Consider the following 19,799-nt stretch of genomic DNA (forward strand, 5'->3'; position numbering starts at 1 on the left):
TGTGCAAAAATGTGAATGTTGCAACTAAATAAAAACAGAGGTAGTATTAAAAAGATCGTGACTGATTTTCTCACTTTCCCTATTCTCCCAATTCCGAGTCTTCACTCTTTAGGTCTGCTGAGGTGCCGCACTCGCCCAGTCCCACACTCCGACTGTCTGTCCGACACTCGCTCAGTCGCCCGCTCGCCGAGTCGCTGCTTGGAAACGCCGGAACTCGGAAGCCCAGAACTGCCGCCTGCCGGATTGCGGTTAGTTAACTTTTTCTTTTGAGGGAAAACATGTAATTGGATTATCTTTGTTGTGGTTGAGTGATTGTACTCATGATTTTTTAACAATTTAACTTTCAACTTTGTGTCATACTGTGATTTGCTATTATTGTTGAATCATGAATGTATGAATTTATTGCCAAATTGGGTCAGTTTGTGTGCCTAATTGTTGTGAAGAAGTTGACTAGTTTGCCTAATTTTTTAACAAGAGCAACCTTAGTGCAATTTTATGGAAGTCTACATTTTTTCTATGTTGTTGAATATGTTGATTTTGCTTCTAATTTATGAATGTTAGAAATCGGTAAAGGGTGAAGAAGATGATTACTTGATGAACTTAGAATCTTCTAGGCGTGTTGGGACACTTTCCCAAAAGCAATATTCCTACCCTACACTGAGCACGGGTTGCAAGGAATTCACTTTCGAGATACAAAGAAGAACAACAAATATCACGCTCGTTATGAGATTTGTCAAATGAGTGAAAGGAAGAAATTATTTGTAAGATGATGAAATTTTGATACTTATGCAAAAGAGAGAGTATTTTTCTTTCTATATTCTTCATCATATGAGAGTTATCATATATATACTACTGCTCAATTGTTTCTGAGAAACTGAACCAACGTATTGACAAACCGTCAATACGTGAAGCCACGCAAAAACCGCAGAAAAACAGAAGCAACTTCGCGAGCCGCGACCTGGGCAGCGTCGCGAGGTGCGACCCAGGTCGCGAGTCGCGACCACCTTCTGTCTTCCTGCTTGCGAATGACCAGCCTCGACATCCTCGCGAAGTGCGAACTGTGGCTTGCGACTGCCTCCCTCGCCTGTACTTGTGCGAGCTTACTACAATATGTTAGGAAGAGTTTTGCGAGGCTACTGCTTATGAAAAGCTTGCAAACAAATGTCATTGTGAAGCCATCATAACTAAGCATAGTATTACATATATTGATTCAAGCAACACCACCATAGCCAAGTAATTTGAAACAATATATCATGAAATAAACTAACCTATACTCTAAATCTCCAACAATCCTCCCCCATTTAGAGTATATATAATAGTTTGCATAAACATCATCATAACAAATCAATCTTATGCATAAATGAAAGTGTATAAAACTTGAACTTCCATATAGTAAAGTACACATTCCAAGTATCCGTATCCAATTGGTGTCGATAACGATTGAACCAATTTCAATACATAATGGAAACCCGAAGATACAATACACACAAGATAAAGTTTACTTAAACTCATTATAAACCGACACATAAAGCCTTGTGTCCATATCTATTCATAAGTGTATCAAAGCTATGCCCCAATAGCTCCTTGAAGCGGCTAAACTTCACACTTACATAGGTAGATCTCTAAAATACATGCTACTGTGAAAAGCATAAACAAGAGACCTATTAAGTTATACAACCTCCTTATACAACACAGTTATAGAACTATAAACTTAGGATGAATAAAAGTTCTACAATCATCTAAATGAAGAAATTAATCTTATTGAACTTAAGACCCAACGTCATATTGGGCGTTAAGTTAAGATTCCCTCATTCGTGATTCTCGAGGGGCTCCAATCCTAAACCGATTGCCATCCTCTTTACATTATCTCTAGCCAAGGCCTTTGTAAAACAATCCGTAGATTATACGTTGTACGTACATAGTCAACAGTGATTACACTATCCTTGATAAGTCCTTGGATGTAGCTATGCCGACACCAATATGTCTTGACTTACCATTATAGACTTGACTATATGCCTTGCCAAAGCAGCATCGTTATCACAATGAATCGCTATGGCGATATCGGTTTTGGCAACAAAGGAATCTCAATCATGAGATTCTTCAACCACTCCGCCTCTTTGCTTGCGGAAGACAAAGCAATGAATTCCGAAGTCATGGAGGAATCCGCTATGCAAGTTTGTTTCTTGGAAGCCCAAGATATAGCACCTCCCCAAGTAGAAATACCCATCCACTTGTGGAAGATGATCCTCTTTATTAGAGATCCAACTTGCATCCGAATACCTTCTAAAACCGAAGGATATCCACTGTAGGATAAACCATAGTCCTTGGTTTTTCCTAAATACCTTACAACACGACGAATAGCTTGCCAATGTTGTATACTAGGATTACTAGTATACCTACTAGTTTGCCTACCGCAAATGCGATATCCGGCCTAGTACTCGTCATTGCATACATAAACATCCAATCACCCTTGAATACTCAAGTTGAGATACAGCACTACCTACATTAGGTAGTAATTTCTCACTAGGGTCCATTGGAGTTGACACAAAAGAGCAACCACTAACATCGAATTTCTTAAGAACCTTTTCAATGTAGTGAGATTGAGACAAACTCAATTTACCTTTGCTTCTTTTAATTCTAATTCCTAGAATGACATCCGCCTCCCCCAAATCTTTCATTGAGAACTTAGACGATAGAAAAGATTTAGTCCATTCAACTTGGGATAAATCAGTTCCAAAAATTAGCATGTCATCTACATATAAGCAAATCATCAACACCATGACCATTGTCATCAAATTTGCTATATACACACTTGTCTGAATTGTTCAATTTGAATCCGTTAGACAACACTACCTCATCAAATTTTTGATGCCATTGCTTAGGTGCTTGTTTTAGCCCATACAAAGATCTAATTAGCTTGCAAACCTTTTGTTCTTGACCTTTGACAACAAATCCAACCGGTTGTCTCATGTAAACCTCCTCATCTAATTCTCCATACAAGAACGCAGTCTTGACATCCATTTGATGGATCACAAGATTATGAATTGCTGCAAGGGCAATCAATAATCTTATAGTGGAGATTCGAGCTACAGGTGCATATGTATCGAAATAATCGATACCCGGCTTATGAGAAAAGCCTTGATCCACTAACCGAGCTTTGAACTTGTCAATAGTTCCATCGATTTTCATTTTCTTCTTGAAAATCCATTTGCACCCTATTGGTTTACATTTAGGAGGTAGGTCCGCTAAAACCCATGTGTTATTCCCCATGATTGAGTCCATTTCATCATCAATAGCTTCCTTCCAAAATGAAGCATCTTGAGATTGCATGGCCTCATCATATGTTAAAGGATCCCCTTCCACATTATAGACATATGGAAATTTAGTCAAAACACTATCTCTTGATCCTTCAACCAAATATACATGAAAATCCGGGCCAAAAGATTTCTCTTTCCTAACCCGTTTACTTCTCCTTGGTTGAGTTGATGTAGATGCAACATTTTCATCTAGAATTTGTTCATCTAACTCTTGATCATTAGTTTGATCAATTTCTTGAATTTCGGTACTTGGAGTTATGTTCCTTTGGTCTAGGAACCGATGAATATCTATTTTCATCAAAAATTGCATCTCTTGACTCCACAATAGTGTGAACCGACCAAAAGTCGTTTTGTTCTATAACATAGAACCTATAGGATTTGCTATGAGCAGCATATCCTATAAAGATGCATTCAACTCCTCTTTCACCTAACTTTTTACGTTTAGGTTCCGGCACTTTCACTATTGCCCTACATCCCCAAACTCTAATGTAACTTAGATTTGGTTTTCTTTTGTACCATAATTCATAAGGGGTACTTTGTTCTTTTTCATAGGAACACGATTAAGATGTAACAACGGTTAAAACCGCTTCACCCCAAAAACCATCACTCAAACCCGAGTAGGATAACATAGAATTTACCATTTCTTGTAAAGTTCTATTTTCTTTTTCCGCTACACCATTTTGTTGTGGTGTATAAGCCGCGGTTGTTTCATGTATTAATTCCTAAAGCTTGGAAATAACTAGGATTATGAAATTCACCACCTCTATCGGTTCTAAACCGTTTAACCTTGTCACTTAGTTGCAATTCTACTTCATTTTTATAGATCTCAAATTTTTCTAGGGCTTCATCTTTAGTAGACAATAGATATACATAACAAAATCGTGAATGATCATCAATAAATGTTACTATATATTTTTGTTTCCTAAAGAAGGTGTACTATGAAAATCACAAAGATCACTATGTACCAAATCAAGCAATTTAGTATCTCTTTCCACATTATTAGGGAAAGAACACCTAGTTATTTTGGTAAGCATGCATGTTCTACACTTCTCAATACTTGGATCAAAAGCAGGAATTAAATCATCCTTAGCCATAGAATATAATTTTCTATAATTAACATGACCAAGTCTTAAATGCCAAAGAGAAGAATTATCATTAATAACACACACATTGTTACTAAAGCATTTGAAATGCTAAGTTTAAACATACCATTACACAAATAACCAAGTCCAACAAACAAACCACCCTTAGATAATATAAATTTGTCCGACTCAAAACCATTTTAAAACCTATTCGATTCAAGATAGCTCCTGACACTAGATTACGCCTAAGTTCCGGAGCAAATACAACATCTCTTAACACTAGAGATTTGCCGGAACTAAAGACCAACTCTACTTGTCCTACACCAAGAACTTGAGCTGTAGAGTCATTCCCCATGTATAGAACTTCTCCATTGTCCACCTCCTTGAAGGTTTTGAATGAAGACCGCTCTTGCACACATGCCTTGAAGCTCCTGAATCGATATACCATGAACAATCATCCTGTACACAAAAGATTTCAGAAATCATACACATATAATTCAAACTTGAATTACATGAAAGTTGTGCACAAGTACCTTGTTTGGCTTGGGATTGGCTAGACTCGCCTTTCCCTCCACCTTGCTCATTCTTTTTGTTCATTTTCCTCTTCCATAGGAAGCAATCCTTTTTGAAGTGTCCGGGCTTGCCACACTCCCAACAACCACGTTGTTGAAACCTCCACCATTCTTAGGCTTCTTAAAGTTGTTGCCTTTGGTGAAATTATTAGCCCTCTTCTTAGGATTTGAGTCTTTGAACTTTCCATCCTCCACCATGTTAATGGTAGAAATTAGGATTTACCTCCTTTTGTCCATCTTGAACCCGAATGCCCTCTTCAATCCGAAGATGAGCACCCAATTGTTCCACATTTATATCATCTTTCCTATGTTTAAGAGTATTTCTAACATCCTTCCAACTTGGTGGTAATTTGTATATTGAAGATACAATAAAAGTTTCATCCATACTAATATTGTGTTGTTTAAAACTTCCTAAAATCCTTTGAATTTCATGGAATTGTCCATCACAGGCCTTGTTTCATTCATCTTAAAGTTATTAAATTACTAACTAAGAACTTCTTACTAGATGCATCTTCGGCCATGTATTTTGACTCAAGGTCATCCCAAAGCATTTTAGCGGATTCATAAAATTGATAAACATCAAATAAAGTGTCAGACATACCGTTTAAAATTGACCACGACATATATAATCGTCGTTCTCCCACTTGTTCCTTCTCCTTGAGGCCTCCAACGTTTCATCTTCCACAAACTCGGTTTTGGAGTACTCAAAACATATGCCACCGAAAGAGAAGTGAGAAGAAAATGCATCTTCTTTTGCCATCTACGGAATCCCACACCCTCAAACTTGTCAAGTTTCTGAAAATTCGAAGTCATTTCACGTACCGTAGCCATCTTCAAGAGATATTGCTTTTGGATTGTTAGAAATCGGTAAAGGGTGAAGAAGATGATTACTTGATGAACTTAGAATCTTCTAGGCGTGTTGGGACACTTTCCCAAAAGCAATATTCCTACCCTACACTGAGCACGGGTTGCAAGGAATTCACTTTCGAGACACAAAGAAGAACAACAAATATCACGCTCGTTATGATATTTGTCAAATGAGTGAAAGGAAGAAATTATTTGTAAGATGATGAAATTTTGATACTTATGCAAAAGAGAGAGTATTTTCTTTCTATATTCTTCATCATATGAGATTATCATATATATACTACTGCTCAATTGTTTATGAGAAACTGAACCAACGTATTGACAAACCGTCAATACGTGAAGCCACGCAAAAACCGCAGAAAAACAGAAGCAACTTCGCGAGCCGCGACCAAAATCGCGAGTCGCGACCTGGGCAGCGTCGCGAGGTGCGACCCAGGTCGCGAGTCGCGACCACCTTCTGTCTTCCTGCTTGCGAATGACCAGCCTCGACATCCTCGCGAAGTGCGAACTGTGGCTTGCGACTGCCTCCCTCGCCGTACTTGTGCGAGCTTACTACAATATGTTAGGAAGAGTTTTGCGAGGCTACTGCTTATGAAAAGCTTGCAAACAAATGTCATTGTGAAGCCATCATAACTAAGCATAGTATTACATATATTGATTCAAGCAACACCACCATAGCCAAGTAATTTGAAACAATATATCATGAAATAAACTAACCTATACTCTAAATCTCCAACAATGAATTACATCTATTTTGCTTGTTTTGAATTGTAATATCATAGTGACTAATACTAGTATATAGGAAATGGCCAATTGAATCAACTTTAATGTGTTTATGAATTAGTTTGAATTAATTGGTTTATAAAATGGATAGATTGTTGGTTATTAATTTGATTTATATGGCTATCTAGTAGATAGTGATTAGTTTATTTGTGTAGTCAATATAGGAAATGATACCTAGGTCAAAAAGATCAAATGGGAAACAACAACCCGATCTTCGATAATTTATGTTCAAGACAACTTATAGTAATTTTTATTTATGTATTTTTTGTATTTTGGGATTTATGACATTGAATGATGAGCAATGTTTTGGATTGTAATATTTTTAACGTAGAATATTTTTAAAATGTTGAGACCAAGTTTATTTAATTAGTCATAGTATCCCCGATTTGAAAATTCTGGATACGCCACTGGTTATATTTTCTCTCCATGTATACTATAGTGTATTCCTTTGGAAATCTCTGCTTAGCATCCTCTGCATCCAAATGTTGAACATGAGTTAGAATTTCTCTTTTGTCCGATAACAATTAAGTTCAAGTCTTTAATTATATTAATCAAGGTAATTTGTTATGAGAACTAAGATTTTGATTTTATTGACAAGAGTATTCAATTTCCTTTAGGCATGAATTGCTTGGCTCTCACCACGGAAGTGCTATAATTTTTCACGATTCTCTTTTTCCTTGCCACAAAATTTTAGCAGTAGTAGACTGCAATAGATTGTCACAGATGAATCAAAAACTGATAGAGAGCTACCTTAAGATTTAAGTAAACACTGAAAATAAGTCTTGATATTTCAAACCTTAGCACGCAAAATAGGACTTAAGAAACATTTATCAAAGTGTATATTTGCTAATGCTTCCCTACATCTTTCAGCTTGCTTTGCCCCTGCATCTGTCAGGACAGATAAGTCTGAACTTCCCTAGACATGCACATTAAAACTTTTATATTTCTTGCTTGCTTTATATGTGAAGGAGCTAAACATGTGTGCTAACTTAATACATACACTTTAGTGGAGTTCATAGGTATAAAATTTGTTTATATGCTTCTTTTTTACTATAATTATGATGTAATTCAGCTTACAATCTGAACTAATAATTTAGTTTAGTATTTGTTAAGCAATTGAATGGCTGAGTCGAAGTATCTTGATCTCAAGTAGAAAACAGGATAAATCAGTAATGTTCTTTTTTTTTTTTTGAAAACCAACCACATCTTCATTTGGATGCACAAATGAAAATCATGAACTTTGGAACAAGTCTCCTTCAACTTCAAGTAAGTTAGAGGAGTTGTAGATAATCACAAGTGCTGAACTGCTGACCAACAACGTAAAAAAGTAATAGGAATAATGAAAGTAGTGTTGTTTCTAATTTTTTTAATTATAAAAAAGTAAAATTAACTATGATTAAGTTAGGCATAATTTTAAATGTTGTATTTAGCCGCTTATTTTGCTGTATATAGCACTTATGAAAAATAATTCAACACTCAATTATAATATCTATGCTTGATTATGTAGGTTATGTCACACTAATAATGCCATGATTTTATAGTTTAGCAATGCAATTTCAACTATATTTTATGGAATCCTCAAGAGGCTTTGGAAAGTAGCTTAAATGGCTAAAATTTGAAGCAAAGGGAGTTTCTGCTGTTTATATATTTTAAACATTTGAAGCTTCTCTTAGTTTGACTACCATATTATTTGAATAAGTTATGAGACGGGATTTAACTGATATAGTCGTCATATAAATTTTATATCTTTGTGTAGCAAAATGGATGCTGCATTTTCTGGGGAACTATGCATTCCAGAAGATATCCTGCAGCCTTTGTTGAATGCTTCAAATACTTCGACATTGAATGAAGCCCTACAGAGTCTTATAGGGGTATCAAGAACGGAGAATGGCCGATCAGATCTTGCGTCGAAGCATATACTCCTGGCTGTACTTCAATTAGTTCAGTTTTTCTCTCATCCACCACCACACGATTTTCTCTTGTTGTCTCTTAGACTTCTAAGGAACCTTTGTGCAGGAGAGGTAGCCAACCAGAACTTGTTTCTTGAACATTCAGGTCTTGAAGTAATTTCGAAGGCAATCAATTCCGTGGGGTTTGATTTAGATGATTCTGTTTGTGCAATTATCCGTGCAGCCTTACAGGTGGTAGCAAATGCTTCACTGGCTGGGGAGAAGCACCAGTGTGCAGTATGGAACCAATTTTTTCCTGATTTATTTCTCAATATTGCAAAAATCCGTAAAAGGGAAACTTGTGATCCTTTGTGTATGATTATTTACACTTGCAGTTGTGAAAGCATTGAATTTATTTTCGAGCTTGGCGGAAATCTTGGAGTTGCTATCATAGCAGAAATCGTTCAGACAGCCTCGGAAGGTACTTACTATTATTCGAATTTCTTGATTCTTTTTATGTTTAGAGTATAATTGGTGCTCTCTTCAAATTATCTCTTCTAGCTGGCTTTGGAGAAGATTGGCTAAAGTTACTTCTTTCGAGAATTTGTTTGGAGGAACCTCATTTCCCTGCAGTTTTCACGAGTCTAAATGGTGGTTTTGACAACATAGGAGATGCTCAAAAGAGTAGAGATGCTCATTTTACAAAAGAGCAAGCTTTCCTTTTGCTTGTCCTCTCCGAAATTCTGAATGAGCGACTCAAGGATATTCATATTGGTTCCAAGTTTGCTTTATATGTTCTTGGCATATTTGAGAATGCTGTGAAAGCTGTTGACTTTTACACGAGGGGCAATTCTGGTCTACCCACAGGCATTCCTTCCATTGATATCCTCGGATATTCACTTACCATCTTGAGAGATTTATGTGCTCAAGGGAGTTCCACAGCTGCTGATGCTGAAGTTGTTCCAGAGGATGTTGTGGATTCATTGTTATCAAGGGGACTCTTGGACATACTTTTATCTCTCCTCCGTGAACTTGAGCTACCATCGTCAATCAGAAAAACCATGAACCCGGGTGAGAATCAAGGGTCAACATCTCAATCTCCGAAGGTGTGTCCTTACAAGGGCTTCCGAAGAGACATTGTTGGGGTTATCGCAAATTGCTCGTATGTGAGAAAGTATGCACAAGATGAAGTGAGGGAAAAGAATGGGATAATTCTTCTTTTACAGCAATGTGTTCTTGATGAAGACAATCCCTTCTTAAGAGAATGGGGCATATGGTGTGCAAGCAATTTATTGCAAGGTAATGCTGAAAACAAGCAAATAGTGATTGATCTGGAGATGCAAGGAACTGTGGAGGTTCCTGAACTAGCTAAACTTGGACTTCGGGTGGAAGTAGACCCAAATACTAAACGTACTAGACTTGTAAATATCACGTGAGTTAAGCTACTTGTGCTATTGTAATGTTATAAAACTCTCTCCTTTAGTATACAGCTATCATTTTTGGTTATTACATTGCTAGACTTCAAGTCATTAATATTTGATTATCTTTAACAAACATGCTCTGTAAGAGTAAGACAAACATCAATCCATAATTAAGACGGAACAATCATGTTAGTTCTTGTTAGATTTATTTCAATTTTGAACATAGTGAATTTTCAGATTGTCAAACTTTTTGGAACATTGATCTTGCATAACTAAAAATATTAATGTTCAAACATGTACCTCGAGATTTTGACTATCAGATTAACTTGTTTATAGGATGGAGTACTACACTATGTGTACAACACATTTAATTCCAGACAATGAAACCTTTACATGGTTCTCAGTTCTTGAACTCAGGTACAGAGAAGAGGGTGGGAGAAAAATATCCACCAAGCAAAACCATGTTACCAATGTCGTGCTTAATTACATCCTCAGATTTACATACAACAGGTAAAAAAAAAAATAAACAAATCATACTCTGTCAAAATTGAGCTCTTGCTTCTAAGGTGCAACTTTGGTATCTGTTTCTGGCATCTATGGACATTTTAAGTAAAAAATTGGTCGTAAGTTGGTGGCGATAAGTTCGTCAGATGGTGAGATTCTCTTGAATTCCAAGGAAGGAGCCACATATATTACCACCGAGATCAGGAAAATTTTCAGATCCCGGAAGGGGTCTTACCTTACCCCTAAGATCAACTTCGACAGGGTACTTAAGGAGATGACCCGTCATTTCTGTGGCCTCTGGAGCTGCAAACTGTCTCCAGTTCATTTCTGCCAAACCCCTAACTTTTCTCACACATTCTATAGTTTCTGGTTCAGTGAAGCAGTCATCAACAAGTCCAAGATGCTCTGCCCAAAGAGACATCCGATACCCATATATCTGCAGATTAAGATATCCACATAAACAGTGGGTTATTCAGATACATATATTCTATACGATATACTACCAATTTTCACTTTCCAAGTTCTTAAAGACGAGCATTAGGTTTTAAAATCATGGTAGAAGGGAATTAGAAAAAAAAAGGTTGATTTTACAATAAAGAAAATGGAAATTGGTGATGCAACGGGTTGCGAAGAAGGTTTATGACATCCTTTTCTCTCATTTTCAAGAGTGAGGCGTTGTCTCAATTACTCTAGTACACAGAAGTGCAGAACATAATTGCTAGGTGACATCTGCTGGATTAAGCTATAGAAGAACTGCTTTAGATTAGTTAGAAGACGTACAGAGAACACAAAGTTTTAATATGCAACTGAACACTCAGAGCCCTACATCTGCTACCCCTTAGGTGTTCTATTCTGCATCGGTTTTTTCTGCAGCATCTTGTTGCTTCCCACTGGTACAAAGTTTTTTTTGTTCAATTTCTAAAGAGCTCTCCTGAGACTTCTCTAGGGCTCACATTGCCGGAACGGTGATTCGTTTCGAATGTCAGTGCTTTAGAATTTGAATACACATCAGAGTGTATAGTAAGTCCGTTAATGAAATTATTTTCTCTAATATATAGAAATATGGCATGAAGTTCAAATTTGTTTCATAACCCGAAAATATTCTTCGTTTGTGTATAGTGCTTCAAGCAATTGAATCACCAACAGAGGTTATCAGTGGGTAATGAATCTAATGATGGCATCACCAATTTCAACTTTGTTGAAATCATGATGGCATGACAATGGGTGACAAAAAGCTAACTTTAAGTCACTTCCTTACAAGTAGCAAATCGATCAATCTTCTCCAACCAATTAACTGCAGTAATTATATCGCATCGCACAAAACAAGACCATATGTGGATTTTCAGAGCTTGTCATACCTGTCCAAAAGGATGAGCTGATTTCTTGGCCCAGGTGTGATGTGGCTGATAAGCTCCCATTGCAATCTCGGTATCCCTAGTTCCCTCCATTGATCGCTGGTTGATGTTTGCGGAACCCAAAATCACATACTCGTCATCCACTATCATGCCTTTAGAATGGACATAGATCATGAATCTTCGGCTCTTCTGACACATAGCCTAGATATGCCCAGATGCAACAATGGACATTAAAGATAAGGAGGGGGAAAAAGGCAGAACTTCATTGAAATTTGAAAGAAACATCAGACAAAACATGATCACTGGATCAGATTTTTTATTATACTTCATAAATACATTTCAAGTTACATAGTCCTTTTAGACAAAGAATTGCAGACTTAGGGGAGATATAATGGCTCACCTGCGGACTGTTAGGAGGGTGGGGACTTCCAGCTAATGCAGGATCTCCATCCGGAGCTTCACGGTTGCCAAGGCAGAAGAAGTTCAAATAATCTTGGGGTGAATAAGCTCCCTCAAGCCCGACCTCTACCAGAGCCTTGTAGATGGTTTCATACATCATTTGCATTGTTTTGTTCTGCAGCAATAATTGTACATCTCCAATTTAATAAAGGTACAAGAAGTTCAAGCAAAGAGTAAAATTCATCCACTGTAAACCCAAGTGCATCCTAATTCACCACAATCAGTCCTAATATCCTTCACGTGGAATCGGACAGAAGCTCATATGAAAGTTTTTTTGGCAAAACGTGGAAATTCGTATATTGAAACAAAACCTTCTCAAACACAAAAAATCCTCTCCATTTCCTAAGGAAAGTGGATGATCCACTTCCTCAATATAATGCTAACATGTTCCTCTGACCATTGAGATTTATCCTTCCTTTTTCTCTCTCTACCAAATACTTTAAAAATCAAATGAACGTTAGTCAAAAGCAAAGGAACATTAGCAAGAACGTTAGCAGGTCGGATCCTCTTCATATCTCTCTACCAAAATGAAGCAGATAATGTGAACACGACCCAACTTTAGTAAGATTTCCAAAAAAAAACCTATTTTTCCTCAATCAAACATTTCCAGCCATGGTAATTATGGGATCGTATTCATCATCGTCAAATGAAAAGGAAAGCAGAGCTGTTTGTGGCAGACATTTGCCATTCATGCCCGCCAGTTCTTTTTTTTAGTGAGAAACAGGGAGAGGTGAGAGAGAAAAGTTTGAACCTTTTCTATTCAACTTTTATTCAGTTATAGCAAATGCCCGCCAGTTCTTTTTTAGTCAGATTCGGGTAGAGGTGAGAGAAAAAAGTTTGAACCTTGAATGTTCAACTTTAATTTTCAGTTATACTCTCATTCCTTCCACCCATGTTCTTTTGAAGTTTTGATTCCCAGTAAATTTCCAATTACCTGTGTTCCTATAAAAATTACGAGTTCTCTTTTTACTTTTGTTGTTGAAAAACTGGGGAAGGATATAAAAAGGTCAAAACAAATGAAAAAATTGAATGTCATTTCTCAGCTCTAGATTGCGTCAATATATATACGTGTTGCATAGCTAGAAGTTCAATTAGAATACAACCCCTGCAGCAGTGAAATTCCCATGATTTCGCAATATAGTGCAGAATAACTACCAGATGCCAGGTGTTGCAGCACCTGAATTTGTACTATACATGTGGAAGCAATCCAACACTATATTTCGCAATAACTGGAATATGATTTTTGTTCCTCAACCCCACCCCCAAAAGCGAACAAAAAACAAAAAAAAAGTGATTCTTTTTGGAAGTAGCAGGCAAGGGGAGGAGGATATTCATTATAAATTGAAGCTGCTTAATCTTGCTCTATAGAGCTGAAATTTACCTGCCAAAAAAGAATCCTTTGGGTAGCGGCACCAGTTGGAATGCCCTCCGGCCACATTGGGACAACTATGTATGCAGCAAATCTCTCGTGAGCTTTGATTTTCTCAGAAATTTTCAGAGCGATTTCCATCGGTATCAAATTGTCAGCACCTGTAGCCCCCCCAAAAAAGGAAACCGTAGGAGTCAATTTACTCACAGAACGACGTTATAGCTAAAGATTTTTTTTTATCCATATACACAATTGCCTCTTCTCTCAGTCTCTTACCATTCACCAAACCCTAAAATAAAAAAGAAAAGGAGGGGGGGGGGAGTTGTCAATTTGCTTGTTTATATGCGAAGGAAAGACAGCCAGGTCAGAAATGCCAAATCAAACATGATAAGCAAGTTTCCGATTGGTTCATCTATTACAATTGTTCCAAAAGCACACATAACCACATAGGCATAGACCATAACAAGCCGTAACCTCCTGCATCCAATCCACACAACATCAACCAACTTAGGCCTCTAACATTCGTTATCTCATAAGTATAACCATAATAGCAAACAGAATAACAACAGCAGCAAAAAGCAATTTTCCGAATGAGAAATGTTGTTGAGCACAAACGGTAGACAACAAACATAAACAGAAACTAGTGTACACTGCAAAAGGTAAATATAATAACAGCACAGAGATGCATGATTAAGTGTAAGGGAGCAAAAGCAAAATGCACACACAATACACAGCAAAATTCAAAGATAACATCCTTCCTGAATTAGACAAGAGCAATTCTCACCTAAGTCTCTGTTTCCATTCCAATTATATGAAGAACCAATGAAATACTGATTCTCTATATAAATGTAATGTTGGGCAGCTCGAATAGCCTTCACATATGCTGTATGTATGCTCATGTCAATCAACACATTCTTCCCGCAAACTAAATTCTACACATTCAAAGTGACCAATCAACTTTAGCAAGGCCTAAGAAACAAAGGGAAAGAGAAGAACAATGAGCAAAATAAATTTGCTAGGAAATCTTCTTCACCATGCGAGTAGCTTCCTTTGGATTCTTCGGAAAATTTTTCACAGAACTGGAATCGATAGACCGAAATACCTGGTAGAAAATGTTTTAGTTCTCTTTAAACACGTGGAAATACGGAAGCAGAGATAAACTAGTGTAATAATTACCTGTACATGCCAAGATTCTGGATCATCATCCCTAACGCAAGGAACATCAGATATACCAACAATGTCAGGCAAGCGGTCAATTATCAGTAAAGCATCATCGCTAGGCATTTTTAACTTTTTTATCCCATGTGCCTTTGAAGCCCTTAACCATCGTTGCTCAAAATTGGTAAGAACATCATATGCTGCAGGCCCATCAATTTTAGAATGCAAATCATGCCATGGTTCTCTTGGGCAGCCTGTGGTATTTCCCTGTTCAAAAGTTACATAAAGAGATAAAAATAAAATACAGGAAGACCAATTATACTAGAAGCTTGGAGGAAAAATAAGTAGTATAAATTTAAACCGTCAAGATGCCAATATTTAGTTCCCATTTAGCAGTTTCCTTAAATCAAATGACTACTTTTCAGAACAGCAAGTTCAAAAACCTGTATATCTCATCTTTCTTTATGATTGATTTGTTTTATACTAGCAATTTAGCACAGTGTAGCTTCTCCGCAACTGCACTAGACTTTATGTCTTCTGTTTAATCACTGACCAACCAGCGATCAATAACCACAACAACGGATTATGATGAAAAGTAATAAGAATTACTTGGAATGAAGGATTGTGATAGTCATCTTTGTGCACTGTTTGCAGGGATCTGAATAGAGGATGGCCTGGAGTATCATATCTCCCATCACATAAGTCAAGTCCGCCAACAAAAGCTATGATTTTTCTTCTATTATTGCCTGCATCAGCATCAACTATCACCGTTTTCTGGTGGTGGGTGTATATTGTTGAAACTTCCTACAAGGAAATACATAACAGCATATTCAGACTGAATACAACTAAACTATTTTATCAAACATAATCTATTAGATACACGAAACACAAAAATCCTAGAACAAGCCAGATCATAAGCCACACATTAGAATAGCCTATTTAATATTGACAAAAGTTCCTGTACAGAAGCAAAGAATATGCTTAGTCTAGGTTGTGTCATTAATTTGAATCCAAATATCCACTACCCATCTACCAACAAAATAGTCACATAAGCCTATGAGACTCTAAAATTTAGAATTTACATAAGCAGCACCAAGTTGAGAATCTAGAATTTACATAAGCAAAATGAGATAGAAGCAGCACAGGTGTTCTGCTATGATTGCTATTAGGTGGGTCCTAGTCAGGCAGACTGATACCTTGATCCTAATCAAATATTTATGGTAGTAGAAATAATAACGCAACAGCGCTTAAAGAATGGAGCGCATTACCTATACACCAACTACATTACTTGGACTTGGCTAGTGGCAATCATTCTTGGTTAACTAATGTCATCAGAGGGTCGACTTGCCTGTTTAGTTTCTTTCCACTATTGGCATGAGTCATACCCATCCTAGAATCCTTTTTTCGTTTTAGGGGTGATCTTAGCATCCTTACAGTGTTTGGAGGTGGAAGAAGAGCCAATATAACATGGACTACAGCCTTATGCTAAAAATAATATGTAAGACAACCAGAATATATGGACCAAATTTAAATCTACAACATTCATATTCTAAAAGCAATAACCATATACTTTGACAAAGCCAACTTTCCAGCCAATAGATAACCATATTTCACCACAAACATCATGAAGAACAAAGCCACGAAAGTACCCTTTGTTTGACCCAGCTATGCCTTTTTCCAGCAATGCGAGGACAAAGTAGCACTTGTACTGAAGAATGCTTAAAGAAACGACGAGTCTCCTCATCATGGGTTGCCATGATTCCATCCTGTAGTGTACACCCAAGATAAGTGAGATGTGGAATTATTATGTCAGAATCACGGTCGATAGCATAAGATTCCAAAAAAGTATGCCTAATAAATCATTGGTAGAGTTGGTATAATAGACGAATTATGAATCTGCAAGTAGCCCACTTTACAGTAATATTAGAAGATTGAGATCAATATAAAAGGATTAATATGATTAGATGAATAAGTTGGGAGAAGCCACTGACCGTTTTATAACCCAAGATGCTTCTTGAAGTAGGATCATCCCACACAAGAAGCAGAACCCTCACTCCTTCTGCTGACTTAGATCGAAGAAGCTCTCCAAGGCTACAGTCTGAAGCATGATTGCCACCATCACGAACTAATCTAACCTTATGCCAAACTGACCACCCAGTAATATATACCAGCCGTCTTGCTTGTCTTATTGCATCAAAGATGTCTTGCCAACATTTTCCATGCACATACTTCATTCCCCGATCAAGCATAAACTCAGGAAGGCAACCATCAGGAACATGAGCATCTTGATAAAGAGTAACTGTTCCTCCTTTCCTAAGAGGAAAATATGTGTCAGGAACCCCTTGATAATCAGGGCCAGCACCAACTCCATGGTGATAGATACTTAGATTTTTTATGGGTGTGTATTGTATTGAAATGGTCAAAACAGCTCCAGCTTTACACTGCCTCCCACTACCATTTAAAATAGGATATGTGCCCTCAATTTTTTCCCCTAAATATAGTTGTTCTGCAGAAATCGATACATTTCCTATGAGCTGTGATCCTACAACATCACTATCCTTGACCAAGAAGTGCACTTCAGCGGCATGATGAGCCACTGGTACAGTGAAGTGCTGCATCCAGACAGGATTCTCTTCGTTGCTGATCACATAAGTCCTTCCAATTACAGCATTGGAGACGGTTATTGACACATATGGATCACTAGTGATCTTACGAGACACATGACCCTCAATTTTGTTGCCAAATTTTCCAAACATATCACCCAGTGTTTTATGAAACATGTCCATGTTTGGAAGGTTCTTTGCCTCGTAAACCCATATATCTAAATTTCCATGCAAAAGCAAATACCTCAAGGACCCTTTCTGATAGGGCACAAGCTGCACGCCTTCCCCCTCAAAACGGGGTGAACTTGGAGAACCAGCACAACTACCGACATAAGAGAAACAACTATCCCAACTAGGAGCTCTAGAATGTGTCCCATACAAGCTGCCCTGATGACTTAACTGTCCACTTGAACTTGCCGGATTTGCCAAAGCAAAGTTTTCCATCGGAACCACAGAAGGGGCGGGAGGTGAGGCAGGGGCAGATGGGCGATACTCTAGTCGCATATCCGCCATAAGGTCGTCCAAGGGAGGGTATGTCAAAGTATTTGAGGGATTACTACCACCACCCATTCCACTATTTGCTGGCAATTCACTCACTAAATTATCATACCCTTGGGTACTGTTAAAGCTATTCATCCGTGAAGGAAGCTGCGGAGGGGCATTAGGGGGAGGGTATGGACTTGAATCAGGATAAGGGTATGAACCATACTGAAAACTACTACTATGCTGTAGACTTGGTTGAGGTGCACTACTTTGTGTTTGGGGAAGAGGGCCAGAAAATGAGTAAGGTCTAGGAGGTGGAGTTGGGTAACTAGGTTGAGGATACGGGTTTGGTGGATACGGATAAGCAGGTTGTGAGTATGGATATGGGTAAGGGGAAGCATATGGGTGTGGATATGGGGAATGTGGGGGTGGTGGGTACCCCTCAGAAGTCGAGGGCGGCGGGTACGGATGACTTGAGGGTGGAGGGTATGGTTGGCTTGAGGGTGGAGGGTATGGTTGGCTTGAGTGCGGCGGGTACGGCTGATTAGGGGGTGGTGGGTATCCCTCAGCAGTTGGGGGTGGAGGATACGGCTGACTGAGGGGTGGTGGGTATCCCTCAACAGTTGGGGGTGGAGGATACGGCTGACTAGGGGGTGGATAACCATAAGGGTATGGAGGTACAGAACCATATCTATCCATTATCAATCAACTGGAAGTTCCAAAGTTTTCTATCTTAAAATCTCAATATCAATCAAATTAGGTTTACAATTCTACATATACACATAAAATCATAAATCATAACATGAAAAACCCAACCCAGAATCCATACAAATTGAACCGATCATACAAAAACAAACAGTATTCTCCTAATCTTGTTCCTCAAATTTCTTGGGTTTTAGCTAATTTATTCAAAATGAAGAACTAATTAATTGCAAACCTCAATAAGTTCAAGAAATTTTCATACCATTGATACAAACAAACATAAAGTTACCTCCTTGAAAAGCTTACCAAAGTGTTGGTCTTTTTTGTGAATCTGGAAATGTATAAAGATGTAATTTTTCAATGTTTATGATCAATTTTAGATCAAAAAAAAGATGGGTAAATTTTAGATGTATTATGGTGGAGAAGGGGGAGGAGGAGAGAGAATTTTGATGACGAATAGAAAAGTCCTGACTTTTGTTTGTATTTCTTGTTTATTGTTTTGTTTCGTTACGCAAATTTCTTTGTATTTTAAATGGGTTTAAACCTTGTACAAATTGAATGTCGTTTGTTCTTGCATAATTCCTCGTTTGGACTTTTTTCCTGTAATGGTAATTGGATACAAATCAGGAAATTATTTCAGTTGGATTCATCTTCCAGAAGGTTTTCTTTTTTATAGAAAAATGTTTGGTGTGGACTTGAGTGAAGGGGGACCAAGAATAAGAAAAGTAAGTTAACCTCATTCAAGACTTAGGACTTCTATCTTAACTTCAAAGATTAAAATTTTCAAGTTTTGATGAGTTCATCGAAGGATGGTTAGTATTGGTGAGTTTTGCTAAATACCGTCTTAATTTTTTTTTTTATTAATGTACTAAATATGTACTCCCTCCGTTTCATTTTAATCTACACACTTATATTTTTCAAGCATGCCAATGCAAAACTTTGAGGACATATATCTTTAGTTTTGTATTTGTAAAAATTATAAAAGTATATATTAATAAAATACATATTAAGACGAATCTAACAAGATCCCACATAACTATGTTTTTATTCACGTATAAATCACAAACAAAGGTCAAAGTGCAATTTGTGAATAGTGTAAAATATCAAAGTGTGTAGATTAAAATGAAACGAAGGAAGTATAAAATATTATTTGTATACTTTTTATTTTCTCATTTTCTCCCCTTTTCTCACGTCTCTTTCACCTTCCCCTCCTTCCACGCCACCAGTGGTGGCGC

The 19,799-nt window shown here is 37.5% G+C and overlaps 2 protein-coding genes across 2 annotated transcripts; one reads left to right on the plus strand and one right to left on the minus strand.

Moving 5' to 3' along the window:
• On the plus strand, positions 1-10,019 carry LOC104905477 (uncharacterized). Its single transcript, XM_010694035.3, has 3 exons — positions 1-248; positions 8,378-8,991; positions 9,072-10,019. The coding sequence occupies exons 1-3, from the start codon at positions 16-18 to the stop codon at positions 9,944-9,946; spliced, it is 1,722 nt and encodes a 573-aa protein (XP_010692337.2). The 5' UTR covers positions 1-15; the 3' UTR covers positions 9,947-10,019.
• Positions 10,020-10,286: 267 nt separating this feature from the next.
• Positions 10,287-19,168, minus strand: LOC104905476 (phospholipase D gamma 1). The gene is made up of 10 exons (XM_010694034.4): positions 16,768-19,168; positions 16,426-16,542; positions 15,386-15,580; positions 14,795-15,043; positions 14,652-14,720; positions 14,403-14,550; positions 13,631-13,779; positions 12,191-12,364; positions 11,794-11,991; positions 10,287-10,871 (listed from the first exon to the last, which is right to left on the minus strand). The coding sequence occupies exons 1-10, from the start codon at positions 18,559-18,561 to the stop codon at positions 10,578-10,580; spliced, it is 3,387 nt and encodes a 1,128-aa protein (XP_010692336.1). The 5' UTR covers positions 18,562-19,168; the 3' UTR covers positions 10,287-10,577.
• Between the last annotated feature and the right edge of the window lie 631 nt (positions 19,169-19,799).

The sequence above is a fragment of the Beta vulgaris genome, chromosome 1 (genome assembly GCF_026745355.1).
Source record: "Beta vulgaris subsp. vulgaris cultivar EL10 chromosome 1, EL10.2, whole genome shotgun sequence".
Taxonomy (NCBI): Eukaryota; Viridiplantae; Streptophyta; class Magnoliopsida; order Caryophyllales; family Amaranthaceae; genus Beta; species Beta vulgaris.